Source organism: Tachypleus tridentatus, chromosome 5 (genome assembly GCF_004210375.1).
Source record: "Tachypleus tridentatus isolate NWPU-2018 chromosome 5, ASM421037v1, whole genome shotgun sequence".
Classification (NCBI taxonomy): Eukaryota; Metazoa; Arthropoda; class Merostomata; order Xiphosura; family Limulidae; genus Tachypleus; species Tachypleus tridentatus.
This window is the reverse complement of record NC_134829.1, coordinates 51,751,721-51,773,958: the sequence shown is the minus strand read 5'-3', so window position 1 is coordinate 51,773,958 and position 22,238 is coordinate 51,751,721. Positions and strand designations below refer to the sequence as shown.

At 34.1% G+C, this 22,238-nt stretch overlaps 1 protein-coding gene across 1 annotated transcript; it reads right to left on the bottom strand.

Moving 5' to 3' along the window:
- Nucleotides 1-356: 356 nt before the first annotated feature.
- Nucleotides 357-22,011, bottom strand: LOC143251166 (caveolin-1-like). Its single transcript, XM_076502564.1, has 2 exons — nucleotides 21,762-22,011; nucleotides 357-2,398 (listed from the first exon to the last, which is right to left on the bottom strand). Exons 1-2 carry the CDS (start codon nucleotides 21,825-21,827, stop codon nucleotides 2,042-2,044), a joined length of 423 nt encoding a protein of 140 aa, XP_076358679.1. The 5' UTR covers nucleotides 21,828-22,011; the 3' UTR covers nucleotides 357-2,041.
- Between the last annotated feature and the right edge of the window lie 227 nt (nucleotides 22,012-22,238).

Genomic DNA, 22,238 nt, shown 5'->3' with positions numbered 1-22,238 from the left:
GTATATTTTAATGTGCAGGAAAGGTATTGCATGGTGACATACGTCAGTTCCCATTACCGTCTCTTTCATTTGGAGAAAGTAATCATTGTCAAATTGAAAGGTGTTGTGTTGCAGAATAAACACAATGCCATCTAATATAAACTTATGATCAAATCTACTTTTCAGGTCTTCTGTAATACCATTCTATAAGGTGGAAAAGACTGTGAGCAAACCAGAAAAACTATGGAGAAACATTTTATCCATAAATATATGCCGGGATTAAATGAAATTCCTCTAAAATAGTGGTATGAATAATTTTATGAAAACTTTACAAATCACGTGACTCTGATGACGTTTTCATCAACAATCGAACATTGTAACGTTCTGTATTTTCCCGCCATTTTATAATGCAGTGTGATCAGTGAAGCATGAAACGCGTAACTGGAAATAAACGACTTTAATACCGTCATGTGAAGCTTTAATTACTGTAAGTAAACGACTTTAATACCGTCATGTGAAGCTTTAATTACTGCAAGTAAGCGACTTTAATACCGTCATGTGAAGCTTTAATCACTGCAAATAAACGACCTTAATATCGTCGTGTGAAACTTTAATTTATATGTATATAGGAATGTTAATATCTTTCAACATATAAGATGTCAATATTTATATACAGGTGTGTATAGATATTTACATCAATGCCTGTATACAAGTTTATATACAAATATTTTAATGTCTATATAAAGTTTTATATATAGAATGTCAATGTCTCTATATAACTTTATTTATAAAGAGTTGTGTACAACTTATCTTGGTCTGTAACAGGATAGACGGTTCGATACAACATATTTAGGTCTCATCATTTAAAAGCAGGTTGTTCAGTAAACAAATAAGAAAGTAATGCATTTTTCTTATAGCAAAGTCATCTGGCTACCTGCTGTGTCCCTGGTTTTAGCTTTGTAAATCCGTGGACTTACTGTTGTTCCAGCGAGGGAACAGTAAGTAAATAGTACATGTTAGCCTACGGAAACTTTTTCATTTAAAATAAATGTTCAGTGTAAAATCAAACGTATTTTCCCGAGGACAAACTACACACACAAAAAAAAAGAGAAAATATTAGAAGTGTCATGAAGAAAATTGGGACTGGTTTTAAAGGTGTGTCAGGTATATCAAACAGTGTAGTATCATTCATTTTAAAACCGTTATTTAAACTGTTATATAGATTTTTACGAAACAAGTATAATTAGATCACAGAGCTTCCTTTACTTTGCTTTAATTTGCGAATCACAATGTTGGACATGGCAAATTAAAACCACCATTCACAAGGCGATTACTTAAATTACTTGGACATTTTTATGGTTTTATTTATGTTGATTTACGTTTTTATCGAGGCTAAATACGAAACAAAATCGCAAAGAAGACGGTTTATTTTGTGTTTTACAATGAAGAACTAAGTTAAAGGCATAAATTTTAACACGTTCCTTACTTTAAGGCTCGGCATGGCCAGGTGGCTAAGATACCCCAATCGTAATCTGAGGGTCGCAGGTTTAAATCCCTGTCACACAAAAAATGCTCGCTCTTTCAGTCGTGGGAGCATTATAATGTTACAGCCAATCCCACTATTCGTTGATAAAAGAGTAGCCCAAGAGTTGGATGATGATGACTAGTTGCCTTTTCTTTAGTCTTACACTGCTAAGTCAAGGATGGATAGCGCAGATAGCCCTCTTGTAGCTTTGCGCGAAATTCAAAGAAATAACTGCGTGTGTGTTTTTCTTATAGCAAAGCCACATAAAGCTATCTGCTGAACCCACCGAGGGGATTTAGCGTTATAAATCTGTAGACTTACCGCTGTACTAGAGGGGGACACCAAAGAAACAAACAGTCGTTACTTCAATCTTTAACATTGTACGAATATTTCATATTTTTTCAACTGAGGAGTCAGAAAATACAACAATAAAAACTGTAAAAAAAATGTGTATTACGAAATATCCGCAATTTTATATTCTAACATCCTTGGTAAGTGATACGAATAGTTATGTACAAAAAAAAGAGAAGAAGATAGTTAAACAACTTCGTCATCCGTTCCTGATCCTTTGATGATCCGTATTTTGTTGAAGAAGAGACCCATGTCTGAACAGCAAGGGCCCAAACAGGAATCGAGGCATGTACGAACGTACAGTCGAATTATGTGACAATTTATCCGGAAATGACGTATTGCCGGTCCGAGACACCAGATATGCTGAAATGACAAAATGGCGAAACTACAACCGATTACCAGAGCAACAGGTATAGCAAAGAGGATGGTGAGAAGCTTATAACAGCAATTCTTTGTTCCTGTGAAGATACTATAGGCGCCCTTCCAAACACAGTCAACGGAATAAGTACCTTCAGGCTCGGCAATGACGTCATCAAACTCCACCTAGTGAATGAAATTTTAATATAAATTTTTCGTATAATTCCAATACACCAAATTTTACAAAAACATGATAATTCTTTTATAACTTTTTTTCTTCAAATCATAAATATGATAGCTAGATGCTGTCAATATTTCTAGTATAGTTCTCAATAACAGATAAACTGAACTGTGAATCGCAAAAGTCAAGAAATGAGTAAATGAAAACGGTAAAACATCCGTTACTGGTAGGATATCTCAGAAAAGTGATTTATTTAGCATTCTGCTGTGGAAAGGCGTAAAGTTTATCTTCCTGAGGTAAAGGTTGACCCTGTGCTCGACCTATGAACTTTGGACTTGGCAAACTGGGTTTGACTCCATGCAGTATCGCAAAATACTTCCCGCACTTTATGCTGTGGAAGTGTAATAACAGCTATACGCAGTTTAATAGTGTAAAAGATAACTGAAGAAATGGAACTGGTTGACTGCCTTATCTCTGGTCAGTAGTTCAAAATTAGGCACGCTAGCATATAGTCTTAGTAGCTTTACCATAAGTATAAGCTATGTTGAAAAGCCATCTGGCCCGGCATGGCCAAGCGTGTTAAGGCGTGCGACTCGTAATCTGAGGGTCGCGGGTTCATATCACGGTCGCGCCAAACATGCTCGCCTTTTCAGCCGTGGAGGTGTATAATGTGACGGTCAATCCCACTATTCGTTGGTAAAAGAGTAGCCCAAGAGTTGGCAGTGGGTGGTGATGACTAGCTGCCTTCCCTCTAGTCTTACACTGCTAAATGAGGGACGGCTAGCACAGATAGCCCTCAAGTAGCTTTGTGCGAAATTCCAAAACAAACAAACACAGCCATCTGTGTTGTGCATGTCTAAACTCCGGATTTTATGAGTTTGATTGTTTATTTTTTAAAGTTATCTCGTAAAGTTGAACGAGGACAAAACCTCAGTTTATTTATGTGTTGTTTTTTTTTGTATTTTAGTTTTTTGGGGGGCACAATGCTAAACCTTGACTGTCTACTATCAAAGTCGCTAATCGAGGGTTGCTGTTCTCTTGTCCAATAGTTGAATCTTTTATAATGCACCCACAATCCCAAAGTGCAGAACGTATTTTTGCCGGTAAATGGAACTCTTAATTTTTGGATACAGGTCAAGGGACAGAAACTAGTAGGCCACGCCTGGCTCATAGAATATCAATAGCGTGTTTACTGGGGTTCTTTTTAAGATATGAACGTGTTGCAGTTGACTGTAAACTATTTGATCTTATCAGATGTGCAGTATGTAAGAAACTTTATAAAACGAATAATGGTAGATAAAGTATTTGATCCAAAGTGCTGAAGGTAATAAAACGATGAATGTATTAGAATACAGTACGACCTGTTGTCCAACAGTGTTGCTAGTCAAATTATCATGTGAGTTTGTTTGTATCTAATTAAGCACAAAGCTGCACAATGTATTCTCAATCAAGACGGCTAATATGGGTGTTAAAACTTAAGTTAAAATAAGGTAAAGAACAACATCTCGACCTTTTTAAGTCATCTTCAGGTTAACAAAGAGAGTTTGCAACTGACCGTTGCCAAGTACATGTCTTGTTATAACTTATAACAAAACACAACATTCTAGTAAACACCAAGTAAAAACCAGGTACAAAACTAAAGTTCTTACTGTGTAACAACTACACTGATAAACACCACACCAACATAATTTATAAAATACAATGCAACAACTGTCACGACTTCTATACTGGAGAAACAAGCAGAAAAATGAAAACCAGATTCAAAGAACAAAAAAAAAACACCTTCACACGTTTTTGAACACTGCAAATCAAATAAACACAACAAAACCATAGACAACATCCAGATATTAAGTAAGAAAACAAATAAAAACAAACGCAAAATCAAAGAAGCCTTACTTATACAGCAACTCAAACCAAAACTAAATCAATATAAAGAAACACCTTTATACCGATACTAATTAATAACCTAGCATCTAACTGCAACGCCTCCTACAATCCCTTACCAGTTTGCACTCTCGCTTTTAAGACTGTATGTGCCCGGCAAAATTCAGTTGCAAAATCTCTTCTTTAACTACATGGTGATCTAAGAAGGTCGAAACGTTGTTCTGTAATTTATTTTTATTAAAGTTCTAATACCCATACCAACTGCCTTGAGAATACATTTGTACTTCAAGTGGGTTTCTCGTCATCACGAAAGTTACACAATGGGCTATCTGTGCTCTGCCCACCATGTAAAGGAATGAAGCTTATTGTACAACGGTCATGATGTATTTCTCTTTAATTTTTTTTTACACAAAGCTTCGAACGAAACACTCCACAACACCTGAGGAAGATTTTTCACCCGAAACGTTGTGTGCATTAGGGTAATATTTTTTTTTTTAAACATCGTTCAACTACGATAGATTTCACTTATTTTAATGAAAGTATGTTTGTTTGTTTGGAATTAAGCGCAAAGTTACACAATGGGCTATCTGTGCTTTGCACACTACGAATATCGAAAATCGGTTTCTATCGTTGTAAGTGCGCAGATATGCCACTATGTGGGGGAGGGAGCTATTTCAGCGCAACGCAACAGCTTATTTTGTTTGTGCCCAAATAATTTTAAGTTGATTGTTGCAGGCATATATAGTCAGAATGTGTGAAACAAACGTTCATATCTGTCTTGTATCTGCTACAGATCATAAGACACCCATAGACTGAAGAACGATATTTATGGATATTAATATTTTGTTAGTATGTAAGTTAGTCCATCTACTTTATGGACTTTCTGAAAGTTAAAATACATTTTCCAACATTTAGTAATGTTTTAGATTTCATTATTTGTTGTTGTTTTTTTTAAATAAAATCGAAGCTACAAGAAAACTGTCTAAAGTTGGGCGATATAAATATATATATATAAAACTGTCTAAAGTTGGGCGATATAAATATATATATATAAAACTGTCTAAAGTTGGGCGATATAAATATATATATATAAAACTGTCTAAAGTTGAGCGATATAAATATATATATATTATATTTTTAGCCAGAGACTGAACGCGCATTGTCGAAAACGTAAAACGTTTTTAGACGTCTTTCCGTACCTAAGTAATGGTATAAATTGGTGCGCAGACACTTATGGAGTTATTCTGTAATGTTTGATATCTAACTGTGTGCTCATTTTATCCGGGTACTCTACATTACCCTTGTATCAATACTAATAACACATCATTAAGGTACCCTATGTCGGTTTTATATCATACTTTTATCAGTATTAATAGCACACTATCAAAGTACTCTATGGCTGTATATTATCCTGTTATCAGTATTAATAACACACTTTCGAGGTACTCTAGGGCTTTATATTACTCTCTTATCAATATTAATAACACATTACTAAAGTACTCTATGGCTCTATATTACCCTTTTATCAATATTAGAGCACATTATCCGGGTACAATATTGTATAGCATTAAATCGTTTCGATATTAATAACACACTAGTTTTATATTAACCATTTTCTTAATGTTATGGAGCTCTATGTTCCTATATTACCTTTACCAACAATGTATTTTAAGTAATTTTGTTAAACTTTTATTGTTTGGTATTTTCTACCTGAGCAGGAACTTAAGCAACGTATCAGCTAAGTGACCAGGTCAAAGTTTCCAATATTCAGCTATGGTCAGCCTTAAATTAGAAATACTGACCAGAAGTTGGATGCCAGTCAACATTATCCTACTCTTCACCGAATAGTATGTTTGACAACTGTGGTTACAACGTCACGTAATCTGCAGTGACATATCAAAGTTCACATGTTTTTATTTGTAAAGTGGCTCTATATTCATTAGGTTGGTATCACATAATTCAAATGATAGCACAAAATAACTTCCACAATCTATTTTCTGTCTTCTCCGTTCTTTACCAGCAAAATATGTGAGATAACTCTCACTGTTTAACATTTTCTGAAACACTTGCTGAATCATGAACAACTTCTTTGCATTACTCATTATTAGAATTTATAAAGAAATCTTGTTGTTATATATTTCTCGATCATTAGTATTCTAGGAATTGTATCATTGTTGTTGCTTTTCCTCTAAGAAGTTTCTAAATTAAAACACTGAAAATATTATTGTATTGAACTTTGATTATTATTGTATTGAACTTTGATTATTATTGTATTGAACTTTGGTTATTATTGTATTGAACTTTGATTATTATTGTATTGAACTTTGGTTATTATTGTATTGAACTTTGGTTATTATTGTATTGAACTTTGGTTATTATTGTATTGAACTTTGATTATTATTGTATTGAACTTTGGTTATTATTGTATTGAACTTTGGTTATTATTGTATTGAACTTTGATTATTATTGTATTGAACTTTGATTATTATTGTATTGAACTTTGGTTATTATTGTATTGAACTTTGGTTATTATTGTATTGAACTTTGATTATTATTGTATTGAACTTTGGTTATTATTGTATTGAACTTTGGTTATTATTGTATTGAACTTTGGTTATTATTGTATTGAACTTTGAGTAGTATTGTATTGAACTTTGGTTATTATTGTATTGAACTTTGATTATTATTGTATTGAACTTTGATTATTATTGTATTGAACTTTGATTATTATTGTATTGAACTTTGATTATTATTGTATTGAACTTTGGTTATTATTGTATTGAACTTTGGTTATTATTGTATGGAACTTTGGTTATTATTGTATTGAACTTTGGTTATTATTGTATTGAACTTTGATTATTATTGTATTGAACTTTGGTTATTATTGTATTGAACTTTGATTATTATTGTATTGAACTTTGATTATTATTGTATTGAACTTTGATTATTATTGTATTGAACTTTGGTTATTATTGTATTGAACTTTGGTTATTATTGTATTGAACTTTGAGTATTATTGTATTGAACTTTGATTATTATTGTATTGAACTTTGGTTATTATTGTATTGAACTTTGATTATTATTGTATTAAACTTTGGTTATTATTGTATTGAACTTTGATTATTATTGTATTGAACTTTGGTTATTATTGTATTGAACTTTGATTATTATTGTATTGAATTATTATTATTGTATTGAACTTTGGTTATTATTGTATTGAACTTTGATTATTTTGATTATTATTGTATTGAACTTTGATTATTATTGTATTGAACTTTGATTATTATTGTATTGAACTTTGATTATTATTGTATTGAACTTTGGTATTATTATTGTATTGAACTTTGATTATTATTGTATTGAACTTTGATTATTATTGTATTGAACTTTGGTTATTATTGTATTGAACTTTGGTTATTATTGTATTGAACTTTGATTATTATTGTATTGAACTTTGATTATTATTGTATTGAACTTTGGTTATTATTGTATTGAACTTTGATTATTATTGTATTGAACTTTGGTTATTATTGTATTGAACTTTGGTTATTATTGTATTGAACTTTGAGTAGTATTGTATTGAACTTTGGTTATTATTGTATTGAACTTTGATTATTATTGTATTGAACTTTGGTTATTATTGTATTGAACTTTGATTATTATTGTATTGAACTTTGATTATTATTGTATTGAACTTTGGTTATTATTGTATTGAACTTTGGTTATTATTGTATTGAACTTTGGTTATTATTGTATTGAACTTTGATTATTATTGTATTGAACTTTGGTTATTATTGTATTGAACTTTGATTATTATTGTATTGAACTTTGATTATTATTGTATTGAACTTTGGTTATTATTGTATTGAACTTTGGTTATTATTGTATTGAACTTTGAGTATTATTGTATTGAACTTTGATTATTATTGTATTGAACTTTGGTTATTATTGTATTGAACTTTGATTATTATTGTATTAAACTTTGGTTATTATTGTATTGAACTTTGATTATTATTGTATTGAACTTTGGTTATTATTGTATTGAACTTTGATTATTATTGTATTGAACTTTGGTTATTATTGTATTGAACTTTGGCTATTATTGTATTGAACTTTGATTATTATTGTATTGAACTTTGATTATTATTGTATTGAACTTTGATTATTATTGTATTGAACTTTGGTTATTATTGTATTGAACTTTGGCTATTATTGTATTGAACTTTGATTATTATTGTATTGAACTTTGATTATTATTGTATTGAACTTTGGTTATTATTGTATCGAACTTTGGCTATTATTGTATTGAACTTTGATTATTATTGTATTGAACTTTGATTATTATTGTATTGAACTTTGGTTATTATTGTATTGAACTTTGATTATTATTGTATTGAACTTTGATTATTATTGTATTGAGCTTTGATTATTATTGTATTGAACTTTGGTTATTATTGTATTGAACTTTGGCTATAAAATGATTGGTTTCTGCTCACTTTCTTTTCATTCACATAGTTTTTATAGAGAGCTTTTAATTTAGGAATTATTTTTTGAATATATGGAGCTTTCCAAGAGCAGTTTGCTTCACATTACTGCAGTTAAAAATAAGGTAAATATTAAAGATTTTGTTGAAGGTTTATGCAGCGACCGCTTTTAACTGCGATGTCTACCAGAGTTTTCATCTTAATGCAAGTGTGGTTTCAAGGATCGGGGGTTAATCACTAATGATAAATAGTACCATGCATCTTAATGCAAGTGTGGTTTCAAGGATCGGGGGTTAATCATTAATGATAAATAGTACCATGAATTACAAAACTAGATGTGAAACATCACATAGGAAATTATTCAGTTCAAAGGTACAAAAAAATGTGCTATATATTTAACTTATTATAATATCTATCTATTTTTAATTCTGCATCGTGGTGGAAAACTGCCTCGCAGGCCCCCAGTTGGTCAACCGTTAATGTGCAGGATTGTCTTGTACTGTGTTCTATTAAATCAAGTCCTTCTACACTACATGGCCAAGTAGTTAACATACTCCGAGGGTCGTGGGTTCGAATCCCTCTCACACCAAACATGCCCTCCCCTTTCAGTCGTGGGGGCATTATAATGTTACGGTCAATCCCACTATTCGTTGGTAAAAGAGTAGCCCAAGACTTAGCTGTGGGTGTTGATGGCTAACTGTCTTTCCTCTAATCCTACAATGCTAAATTCGGGACGGCTAGCGCAGATAGGCCTCCTGTAACTTCGCGTGAAATACCAAACAAACCAAACCTTGTACATCTGCCTACTTCGTCGAGGGTGTTTGGGTTGCTGTTATGATGGTTGTTGTAGCAACGGCCCTTAGCAGAATACAAACTATGGAGATTGTATGGCTCTAAATCGATCGAACAAATATATAATTAAGAAACGCAGTTCTTTGTCCATCTCTAAATTTTGATAACAAACTGCCCTCTATACAATATTCATAAATGTGTTAATAATGCCATAAGCAATAATAGTTTTGTAAAAGTCAATATGGGACCATAAAGGGTTAAATGTCCACTGTGTAGGTCAATGAGGTCCTAAATATTCAGTATGTTAGACAAGTAGGATTTACTACAGCTCTTTATAAGATAATTTTTCAAAACTGATGAACTAAATAAAAAAATCAGCTCTAAAGTATAAAATACAAACAAGACTAAAGTATAAAATACAATCATGACTAAAGTATAAAATACAAACATGACTAAAGTATAAAATACAATCATGACTAAAGTATAAAATACAAACATGACTAAAGTGTAAAATACAATCATGACTAAAGTATAAAATACAAACATGACTAAAGTACAAAATACAATCATGACTAAAGTATTACATACAGTGAAGACCAAAGTATAAAATACAAACAAGACTAAAGTATAAAATACAATCATGACTAAAGTATAAAATACAAACATGACTAAAGTATAAAATACAAACAAGACTAAAGTATAAAATACAAACAAGACTAAAGTATAAAATACAATCATGACTAAAGTATAAAATACAAACATGACTAAAGTATAAAATACAAACAAGACTAAAGTATAAAATACAAACATGACTAAAGTATAAAATACAATCATGACTAAAGTATAAAATACAATCATGACTAAAGTATAAAATACAAACATGACTAAAGTATAAAATACAATCATGACTAAAGTATTACATACAGTGAAGACCAAAGTATAAAATACAAACAAGACTAAAGTATAAAATACAATCATTACTAAAGTATAAAATACAAACATGACTAAAGTATAAAATACAATCATGACTAAAGTATAAAATACAATCATGACTAAAGTATTACATACAGTGAAGACCAAAATATAAAATACAAACAAGACTAAAGTATAAAATACAAACATGACTAAAGTATAAAATACAATCATGACTAAAGTATTACATACAGTGAAGACCAAAGTATAAAATACAAACAAGACTAAAGTATACAATACAATCATGACTAAAGTATAAAATACAATCATGACTAAAGTATTACATACAGTGAAGACCAAAGTATTACATACAGTGAAGACCAAAGTATAAAATACAAACAAGACTAAAGTATAAAATACAAACAAGACTAAAGTATAAAATACAATCATGACTAAAGCATTACATACAGTGAAGAGCAAAGTATAAAATAGAAACAAGTCTAAAATATTAAATACAATGGTCAAGTCTAATTAGTTTTCACTTCTTCCTTCCGTTCTCACCTCTTGAAGAAAATAATTCGTACCAATAGTTAACCATGTGTTTTATGAGCAATGTAAATTTTTCTTTAAGCTATTTTTATCTCAGAAATTACATTTGCAGCTGTGACATGTATTTTAGAAATTCTTATTTGAACAAAAGTCAGAACTTTCGTTTACAGAGTTGTTTTGTTTTTTTCTACAATATGGTAAACGCTAATTAGCGATTAAACTAGTAATCATTAGCTGTTTCTAGTTTAGGTACAGGCACAGAGACAAATGGATGTACATGTGACATTGTCCTAAGGCTTCAATATAGCGTCAACAACCATCAACTTTCAAGTACAATTACAACTTCACTTATTAATACTAAGAGATTTGTTATTAGAACGTTTGACTTATATTCGAAATTACTGACAGTTGTAAAGTTAGTTGACTTTTTCCTATGGTTAAAGGGTCTTGATTAATTATGCATTAAACGAGATTGACGTACGTCAGTTACAAATAAAAGAAGTTGATTTATCAGAGTTGAGTGAATGTCCAAGAGGTAGATTTACGTCCTAGTTTAGTGTAGTTGTGTACTTTGCAATGATGGTTTATCACTTTTTGCATGTAAGTGCTGACATGTTTCGTCCTTTATTTGTATGAAAGTCTTTGTAATGACCTGTTCTATATGGACACCACAAAATAAACGACATGTGAGTACATTCTAGTATTTAAAGTTTACTGTGAAGGTGACTGACTGTGTACCTTAATGTCTTGTGATGCCACCCCCTCAAAAATTTTAGAAAGATGAAAAACACCATGCGAAACTAATTATTATTTTTGTGCGAGTTGTCATGTTATTGATTTACTTGGCAACCATCTTAGTGGAGAAAATATTGGTATTTTCAATCTGTAAAGCATTTTCTGAGCGAATGAGCTAAACGACGTTAGAGCCCTTGATTTTAACGAAGGTGGAGACTCCTAGCGAGAAGATATAAGCGTATCTAATTTTGAACTACTAACCATGGGAAAGCCAGCCACACCAGAAGTATCCGTCGTTACTATGTGCCGTTGTTCAATTGCAAACTGAATAACGAGATTAACTGTCACTCTTATGACGCACAGCTTAAAATGTTTTGTTTGTTTGTTTGTTTTTGAATTTTGCACAAAGCTACTCGAGGGCTATCTGTGCTAGCCGTCCCTAATTTAATAGTGTAAGACTAGAGGGAAGGCAGCTAGTCATCACCACCCACCGCCAATTCTTGGGCTACTCTTTTACCAACGAATAGTTGGATTGATCGTCGCATTATAACGCCCCCACGGCTGAAAGGGCAAGCATGTTTGGCGCGACGGAGATACGAACCCGCGACCCTCAGATTACGAGTCGCACGCCTTAACCCACCTGGCCATGCCGGGCCCCACTTAAAATGTGAAGTGTGTTTAGAATTGTCATCGATAAACCTTGGTACTTCAATTAGGCAGCCCGACACGCTAACCCCTGGGATGCATCTGATCTGATGTGGGGAAAAGGCTAAATTATAAATGTTTTTATAATAAGAGATCCACAATGTTCATTTTTACAATTGTCTTATATGGTTACACGAAAATCAGTGTTTCTTCCGTAGTAATTCTCTATTTGAGCAAGCAAAAACTATCAACAAAATCTCCTTAATTCTGAAGTATATAATAAACAATAAAATATGTTTTTAAATATTCTTGAACAAAATCAGACAAGTTTAAAATATTTCAAATAACTTATCAATAACTTATGAGCGAACAACCGAAGAAATAAAATATTATCTTTTCTGATTAATGTAATAATTTTTAAGTGCATTTAAATAATTTGCCTTTAATTATCAAAGTCAGAGCCGGTATGAATACGCTCGTTGCCACCTCTATAGGTAGTTCAGGCTATATAATAATTTCATACATTACGTCATTAATTAAAGTACGTTGGTTTCTGTTAATTACCATGTCATTGCTGTTCTTTCATTTTCAAACTTTGAGGTTGAGAGTTTAGATTAGTAATTCAGTCGTTATTCGGTCTCTGTGTGTTGTGAGGCGTTACGAGTTAGTGGGGGACGTTATAATGTGACGGTTTATCCCGCTATTCGATGGTAAAAGAGTAGCCTAAGAGTTGGCGGTGGGTGGTGATGACTAGCTGTCTTCCCTCTGGTCTTACTCTACTAACTTAGGGACGGCTAACGGCTTTGTGCAAAAATTGAAAACAAACAAACAAATGTACAAAGCTTAATTTTTTTTATATTCATTATTAGACAATAAAGAGAAGTTTTACCCGTAAAATGAACTAATTAATTATAATCTAAATAAAAGAGGAAGCTTAGAAGTTCGTGCAAAGCTAATTGAGGTTTATCTGTGCTAGCCATCCCTGATTTATCAGCGACAGACCAACGAATGGTGGGATTGACCGTTAACTATAGTTTAATACGTTAACTCCCACAAACACCTTAAAACTAAATGGTGTTGTGATAGTTATTTGAATGTTCATGTGGTATCACACACAACAGAAAGATAATGTTTCAATAAAGGTAAAAATATAATAAATAGGCCTGTTTAATTTAAAGCTACATTTGAATTGATACAACATATATATATATAAACGGTTGTTTAACTAGTTTGTTATGACAGGAAAACACCCAGGAAATAGATATTTCGTTCATTTCTTTCTCCTACTGTAATTAATATAAAAAATAACAGTTATTAAAAGATAAGAGTATAAAGCTTATTGTATTTTCAAATAGTGCACGATTTATTTGTCCCCTCAGGAGATTTCAGGGAAAACGTGTGTAGAACAGAGTTCAATCCCCACTATGCCAGCCGAAACAGTGAGTATGACATAACAGGATATTTTTTCACGAAGTTAACACTAACAACCAAAATAAATTTTAGCAGCAACTAAGCTTCTCTCGCTCCAGTTACTCACAGATCTCGATCAATTAATTAGGGTATCACGTGTACTTTCGTTCGCAAAATCACTCGTGTAACATAATGTGCGCGACGTGTAGAAAACGACAGTGATATTCCTTAACAACAACATTTTGGTTAATGGTTGAAGGACTTTCGTAATGGTTTTCGTGACAAACGCTGTTCTTCTTTTTTTTGGAGTCTCTTGACAAAATATAGTTGACGCCATTTTCTTTGTTATGTTGCAATAGCGACATAGAACCTCATTTGTTTAATAATAGAAAAGCTTTGCGTCACGAACATATCGGAATAGCGTAACTTGAATTTTAAACTAGGAGTATTTGGTGTCTTGAAATTCCAAAATATACATTTAATGCATGCAATGTTTAGCGCTATTTTTGCACCAAATCAATGTTTATTCAAATAACTTGGTTTTAAAAGATTTTCTGGTAATAATTGAATGTTTTGAGTAGTTTAAACACGTGAACTTCCCAATAAAACATATATCACTGAAATGCTCACAACGCAGATATCCCATTGTGAATATTTACACTTTATAACAGAGGAGGATTCTATTGTCGCACTGAATAGACGAAGTTTTGAATTGTTTTTGTCGTGACTACCACTATACATTTAGTCAAATCTCAGTTTCTTTATATAAAGGCCACTTAACGTTATATTTGTTTGTTTGTTTTTGAATTTCGCACAAAGCTACTCGAGGACTATCTGTGCTAGCCGTCCCTAATTTAGCAGTGTAAGACTACAAGGAAGGCAGCTAGTCATCACCACCCACCGCCAACTCTTCGGCTACTCTTTTACCAACGAATAGTGGGATTGACCGTCACATTATTACCCCCCCCCCCACGGCTGAAAGGGCCAGCATGTTTGGCGCGACCGTGATGCGAACCCGCGACCCTCAGATTACGAGTCGCACGCCTTAACACTTAACGTTATATCTCCAGCTATTTATAGCAAGAGGCTCATGCAAGTACGAGACCTTAAAATATTGGGATTGAAACTTTTGTTGTTGTTTTCCTCCGTAATACCTACTTAAATGTAGAAGTTTCGTGACAAAATGAATTTAGAAGAACTTTAAAGTTTCCTTAACGCACAAACATACTTCGAAGACGATATTTATCGTTAGTACAAGCATGGTGGCATTGTCTTTTTACTGAGCCAATATTTTATGACTTTATAACTCATTCTGTTGGACGACATGGCCAGGTGGGTTAAGGCGTTTGACTCCTAATCTGAGGGTCGCGGGTTCGAATGCCCCGTCTCATCAAACATGCTCGCTTTTTCAGCTGGGGGTGTTATAACATGGCATTCAATCCCACTATTCGTTGATAAAAGAGTAGCCCAAGAGTTGGCGGTGGGTGGTGATGACTGGCTGCCTTTTCTCTAGTTTTACACTGCTAACTTAAGGACAGCTAGCTCATATAGACCTTGAGTAGCTTTGCGCGAAATTCAAAACAAACAGATAAACATTCTGTTGGATTTATGACAGTTTTGGGAAAGAATTAATTTTATCCTAAAAAATAAGTAATTTGGACGTTTCAGCACGAATTCTTGAGCAGCTAAACCTTTCAATACTTAATAACTTTTATTACATATATATGAGTCTAAAACACCAATAGCCGCACAGTATTTATCTGATTACCCAAGGTAGAGTAGTCAAATAGAATTTTTGTGGCTTGCCTTTTATTAAAAATTACAACTAATTGTTAATAACTGTAATTTTTAAAAATATTTTATTAATTGTTGTGGTATGTAAGCTTACCATATATTTTATGTTTCCTTCGTTAATATATGTATGTGCTTCATAATTTCTTTACTTACTGAACACTTGTTCTTAACATAGAAAGTTGGCCAAGAAAGCTACTAAGTTTCCCTCTTGCAAGTTACTCACAGATCTAGATCAGTTAATTAGGGCATCACGTGTGCTTTCTTTCGCGAAAAAAAGAAAAGACGTGGTGTAACATAACGTACGCAATGCATAGAATACAACAGTAATATTTTCTACTAATACATCAGGTGATGCCCAGGGACACACACACTTATCTTGTAGTGACAGCAATGGTCAGTCACATGGGGGAAATATTTGTCGCGAGACGGCTGACATCATTGTTCTTCCCATATAATACCATATTTCTATCATTCTGGAAAATAGTGTTTATAGTGAGCCAATTTCCAAAAACACTGCCTCAAGAAATGAAACTTTATAGTAAAAGTTTCACAAATCACCTGCCTTTAAAATTTTGATTGCGTTTGCGAGTATTTGAGATAAAGGTAATTTAACTCTATGTCACATTGTGTTTCATTTAACGGATTGAGATTCAGTCGAGTTAATACAGGTCTTACTCCATAAACCATTCATGACGAACCTCCAGTTATTCAAGCTTCAAAACAACTACCTAAAAGTAAATTAGCGAGCCTGAGAATACTACACTATATCTTAACCTCAGAACTCTCAGTTCCCCGTTAGTAACAGCGGTATGTCTCCGGATTTATAACGCTAAAATCAGGGAATTCGATTCCCCTCGGTGGACTCATCAGATAGGCCGATGTGGCTTTGCTATAAGAAAACACACACACACACACACACAGAACTAACAACTACCTAAAAGTAAATTAGCGAGCCTGAGAATACTACACTATATCTTAACCTCAGAACTCTCAGTTCCCCGTTAGTAACAGCGGTATGTCTCCGGATTTATAACGCTAAAATCAGGGAATTCGATTCCCCTCGGTGGACTCATCAGATAGGCCGATGTGGCTTTGCTATAAGAAAAAACACACACACACACACACACACACAGAGAACTCTCATAATCTAAATAATAATTATTGCATATTTTCTCTTAACACTTTCATTACAATTGTAGTTTGTATTTTTGTGTTAACATGGAGAAAGGTTTTCCCTTCAAACTTCACAGAGTTAACGAGACATAGGTTTCAGATAAGTAATCAAATATTAAAACGTCGTGGTTTTATTTCTATTATGTATTTAAAAGAGATAAACCTGACACATAGAGAGTTGTTTGTGTATAAACATTCTTGTGAAAGAGTTAATTTAATAACTCTATCTTATACAGAAGCTGAGAACGTTTATTGGAACCTCACCACAACACTACAGTGCGTGTCGCCACGGTTATTCATCGTCTACCTGACGACCGCACATTTTGAAAATAGCCCTGCAGTGTAGTTCCCATTGTAAGAGACTCTATCGTAAGGCTGCCTTGTACAATGCATAATACACCTCCTTGTAAGCCTCCTATAATCTGTATAGTGTACAAAGGTGATGGTTTTCCAGCACCAGTTTCACAGTACAATCTTAAAGAAATCCACAGACTTACTCGTAATTTCTCATACTGACTGAATAACTACTTTATTATCTAGTTGCTAGAGGTATGAAACTGTTCAGGTTGGAAGGGAGCTATTACTGGACACCTTATCTTGGTACACCTACACCCTGTTGGTTTTATTTCTAAACGGAAATTCTTTTTATTATGTTGGGGTCTATTATGCCAAGACTTTCTATCTGCTGTGGTTATCACGTGACTTGATTTAAATAGTTTTAACATAAGGCATTCACCCCTCTGCACTCTTAGTAACTCCCTCTCAAACAAGTAACCCTCGCTTCTAGTTTTACTCAGTAACCCTCTTTTAAACAGATAACTTTCACTCATAGAATTACTCGATAACTGTCTTTTAAGGTTGACAACTCTCTCTTAGTGTGCTAGTCGGTTACGTAACTCACAATAAGTGGTTTGAGGGCTCGAATCTCCGTCTCACATTTTCAGCCGAGAAGATTTTATAATGTTATATTAGTAAAAGAGTAGCCCAAGAGTTGACAGTGGATAGTGATGACTAGCTGCCTTCCCTCTAGTATTTCATTACTAAATTAGGAACGGCTAGCGCAGATAGCCCTCGTGTAGTTTTGCGCGAAATTCAAAACAAACAAACAAATTGCGCGAAATTTATTAAAAACAAACCAAACTATTTTAGAGACTTCCTCTTAATTTAAACGTCACGAATTACCGTTTTTGAATAAAATTTTGAAATATTACGTTACTAATTTTCTTACATAATTTTTTATTTGAATTTGTCTTCTCAGTTGTTCAGTGGTAGAAACCGGGTTTTGAAATCCGTGATGGGCAGAGCACAGATTTCCCTTCGTGTTGTTTTGGGTTTAACAACAAATTATCGTTTGAATATTTTTTTGAAAAACGTTTCCCCTGTAAAACAGCACATAATTATAAAACAAATACAACGACAAACACAAAATATTAGGAATAATACAAGGGGAAAAATATTATAATTAAATATATTATATTTTACTAAGATATACATAAAACGTGTTATATATTCATTCTAATATTATTCTAATAAAACAGTAATTAACTAGAGAGTCCAAACCTACTAAAGGGAAGCACGTATTGGGAACGGTCACGACACGTCGCGGGATTTGGGTTTCGTACACAAGGAAAATTCAAATTACATGTTCAATATTTAATATGCAGAGATCTTATATAAACTACCGTTAGAAACATAAATTTATGATAAACCTTTATTTGGAAATTTAATCACACTCTGTAAGAACGACATGCATATGCTAATACATGTTCTATAGTTCTAGTTGCTATGAATAATTCTGAAAAAAACACGCAACAGTGAGTATATTAAATCCAAGGCTCAGCATGCAAAGGTGGGTGAAGGCGTTCGACTCGTAATTTGAGGGTCGCGGGTTCGAATGCCCATTGCATCGAACATGCTTGCCCTTTCAACCGTGGGTGCGTTATAATGTGACGGTCAATCCTACTATTCGTTGATAAAAGAGTAGCCCAAGAGCTGGCGGTGGGTGGTGACGTCAGACTAGCTGCCTTCCCTCTAGTCTTACACTGCTAAATTAGGGACGGATAACGCGAAATTCTAAAACATGCTTCTTGGTAGGTCTGTAATGTGAGTAAAACAAAACATGAAATAACTAACAGTTGTCTCAGCTCTACTCGTCAGTCGGTTCCTTCTAAGGTAACCGTGGAGTTCTGGATTTAAGAACATGCCAGTAGAAAAGCGTCATGGTTATGATTATGCTGTCTCTCTCTTATGGATATTTGTGTTTATAAACCAAAGAGGGTCAGGTTTCGTCAACCTCTTCCTCCTTTCTTTGTATTTGTTTTAGGAACTGTCAAGTGTATTTATATGTTTTACACGAGGGCCACAGTAATCCACACTTACTCAGGCCTCTATCAGAACAATGTTCATGCACTATCTACATATACTCTTGGTGAAAATATATCATTTCTCCTTTTCGTTCCATAATTATTTGCTCTATCATTAGATAGGTATCAACTATAAAACATTCACATAAATCCCTTTCAATGTTTATTAGTTGATCCCTAAACTAATGTGGAGTCTGGTTTATAGGCGGCCTTCTTGTTTTCTTTGGAAATATATATTTACTGTCACAATTATGGACAACCTTTGTTTGTTCGTTTTCAATATCGCGCAAAGCTACGCGAGGGCTATCTGCGCTAGCTCTCCCTAATTTAGCAGTGTAAGACTAGAGCAGCTAGTCATCACCATCCACCTTCAACTCTTGGACTACTCTTTTACTACCGAATAGTGGAATTGACTATAACATTATAATCCTCGACGACTGAAAGGGCAAACATTTTTGGAGTGACAGTAATTCAAACCCACAACTCAGATTACGAGTCGAACGCCCTAACCACATAGTCATGTTGCGCTAATATGGATAACCTAACCACAACATCAGAAGATTTACTTTAAGTGAAAGTTGTTATAATAACTCTGTTGCAACACTTATATTAAGTGACTCGTCCTATCGTGACATCGTGGCATAATTTTCATTACGTATTTTATGGCACGTTGATATAGTGATAACATCATACATAGCGAGCATTCTCTGTTGCGTTTTGAACACCGCAGAGTTTCCTTTCCACTTTATTGTTAATAATTGTAATTTTTGAATATTTTAACAATTTTTGTGGATGCAAGCTTACCATATGTTTTATGGTTCTTTAGTTAATATGTGTATGTGTTTCAAAATTTCATTATCTATTAAGCACTTGTTTTTAGTATAGAAAATCGACCAAGGAATCCACTAAGCTTCTCTTGTCCCAGATATTGATAGATCTGGATCAATCAATTAAGGAATCACACGTACTTTCTCTCGCAAGTTGCTATGTAGTACGATGTATAAACAGAACTGTTCTTTCTGCAAGGGCTCGGCATGGCCAGGCGGTTAAGGCACTCGACTTGTTATCTGAGGGTCGCTGGTTCGGATCCCTATCACCAAACAGGCACGCCCTTTTAACCGTGGGGGCGTTATAATGTGATGGTCAATTCTACTATTTGTTGGTAAAAGGGTAGCCCAAAAGTTGACGGTAAGTAGTGATGACTAGCTGCCTTCCTTCTAGTCTTACACTACTAAATTAGATACGGCTAACGCAGATAGCCCTCGTGTAGCTTTGCGCGAAATTCAAAACAAACAAACTTTTATTTTCTAAGATTACGTTAATTACTAGTCAGAGAAAAGTTTCATATGGGTAAATGGAATACTTGTTGCTCTTAGATATAATTAGCTTTTCAGATTTAAGAGGGAGGTGGGTCTTTATTGGAAAGTCCGGGAATAGCAGCCTCCTTGAAGATCTTGTTGTTTTTTTAAAGTTAAAATGTAAAAAAATAAATAAATAAATCTATTTTTAGAGCATTTGCTCTGGTTATTTCCTAGTAAACAATTATTGTGTTTATGGGATAACTACTAAGGTTATCCGTTACTGTCCCTAATTTCGAAGTATTGACGAAAGAGGATGTATAAATGTATTCTCAAGACGACTGGTATGGGTATTAATGAGAATACATTTTTACTTCAAGTGGGTTTCTCGTCAACACGAAACGGGATGCAGCCAGTCAGCAGTACCCTGTCACTTATGCTAAGGAGTAGTCTGTTACTCTTATAACGCACCAACCGCGTAAACTGCTGAGAGAATTTTGCGGCATCTTAATAATAAAAATCAGACTCACTGGCTGCGAAATTCGGAGGTATATCACAGGGCCACCCGACCTCCTCAAAAACCAAAATCAAGTATTCGGCAGTAGTGACCTAAATATCAACACAGAACACCTAGCAAATAATGCACACACCTAAACCTAATATTTCTCAAAGTGGGAACCGTGAAGCATTTTTCGCGGGGCCGCCAAACAAAGATGCTGAATTAATATTAATTCTAAGTAAACAATTAGTTAGTTAGTTATCACCACTCGATTCCATCAAGGAACATAGGGCCGCAATCGCTTGCGGATTCTTCAACAGGTATTTAAGCGAGTAGGTTGTTAGCCCGCTGCACCGAGCCGTCCCTAATTTAGTAGTGTAAGACTAGAGAGAAGGCAGCTAGTCATCACCACCCACCGCCAACTCTTGGGCTACTTTTTTACCAACGAATAGTGGAATTGACCGTAACTTTATAACGCCCCCACGGCTGGGAGGGCGAGTATGTTTGGCGCGACGCGGGCGCGAACCCGCAACCCTCGGATTACGAGTCGCACGCCTTACGCGCTTGGTCATGCCGGGCCATCTATGTAAACAATAAGCTGATAAAATTAAATTGCATTAATTAAATGCTACAGTATGTTGAAACGACATATTATTGTTTTAAGTACGGCACTGTTTTCCAGTCACGATGCCAAAGTAGTTGTTGAGGCATTTATGTACTGCACGTGACTGTGAATCTAATTCGTCAACTCTGCCACAGGGTCAGTCCGCGTCCTGCACAGCAGAACTAGAGAAATAACATTTGCTAAGACTGAGCCCTTGATCACTTACCTGCAAGTATTCATTGAGAGTGTTTGGATCCCTGTTGTCCAGGTCAATGCCATCGTTAATAGACATGTCTGTGACCCTCACTGCGCGGACGTTGCCGGACAGAGTGGTCACTGGCTGATCTCGGGAAAAAATTTTGAGTTTTAGGTGTTATACCAGCCAGAAGAAAATAAAAGCGGAATATTTCGTTAGCAAGGCCAACTGGTCTCGTAGAATGTTCCCTCACACGTGTTTTTGTTACCGAGTTTGAATCTGCAATAATAGACTGCGTATGCTTTGAAACGCGCAGAAAGGTTACTATGACAACAAAAATCACATACAATCTTTATCGAACAACAAGGCGTGACACGTTGAGCATGTGTTGATCACTTCCACTGATTTCTTGAAAAAATGTCATCCAAAGATGCGTGTTTCGAAAAACTTTAAAATGTATATATGTCCGTGTTAGAAATAATTCAGAAAATATTCATTGATGACATA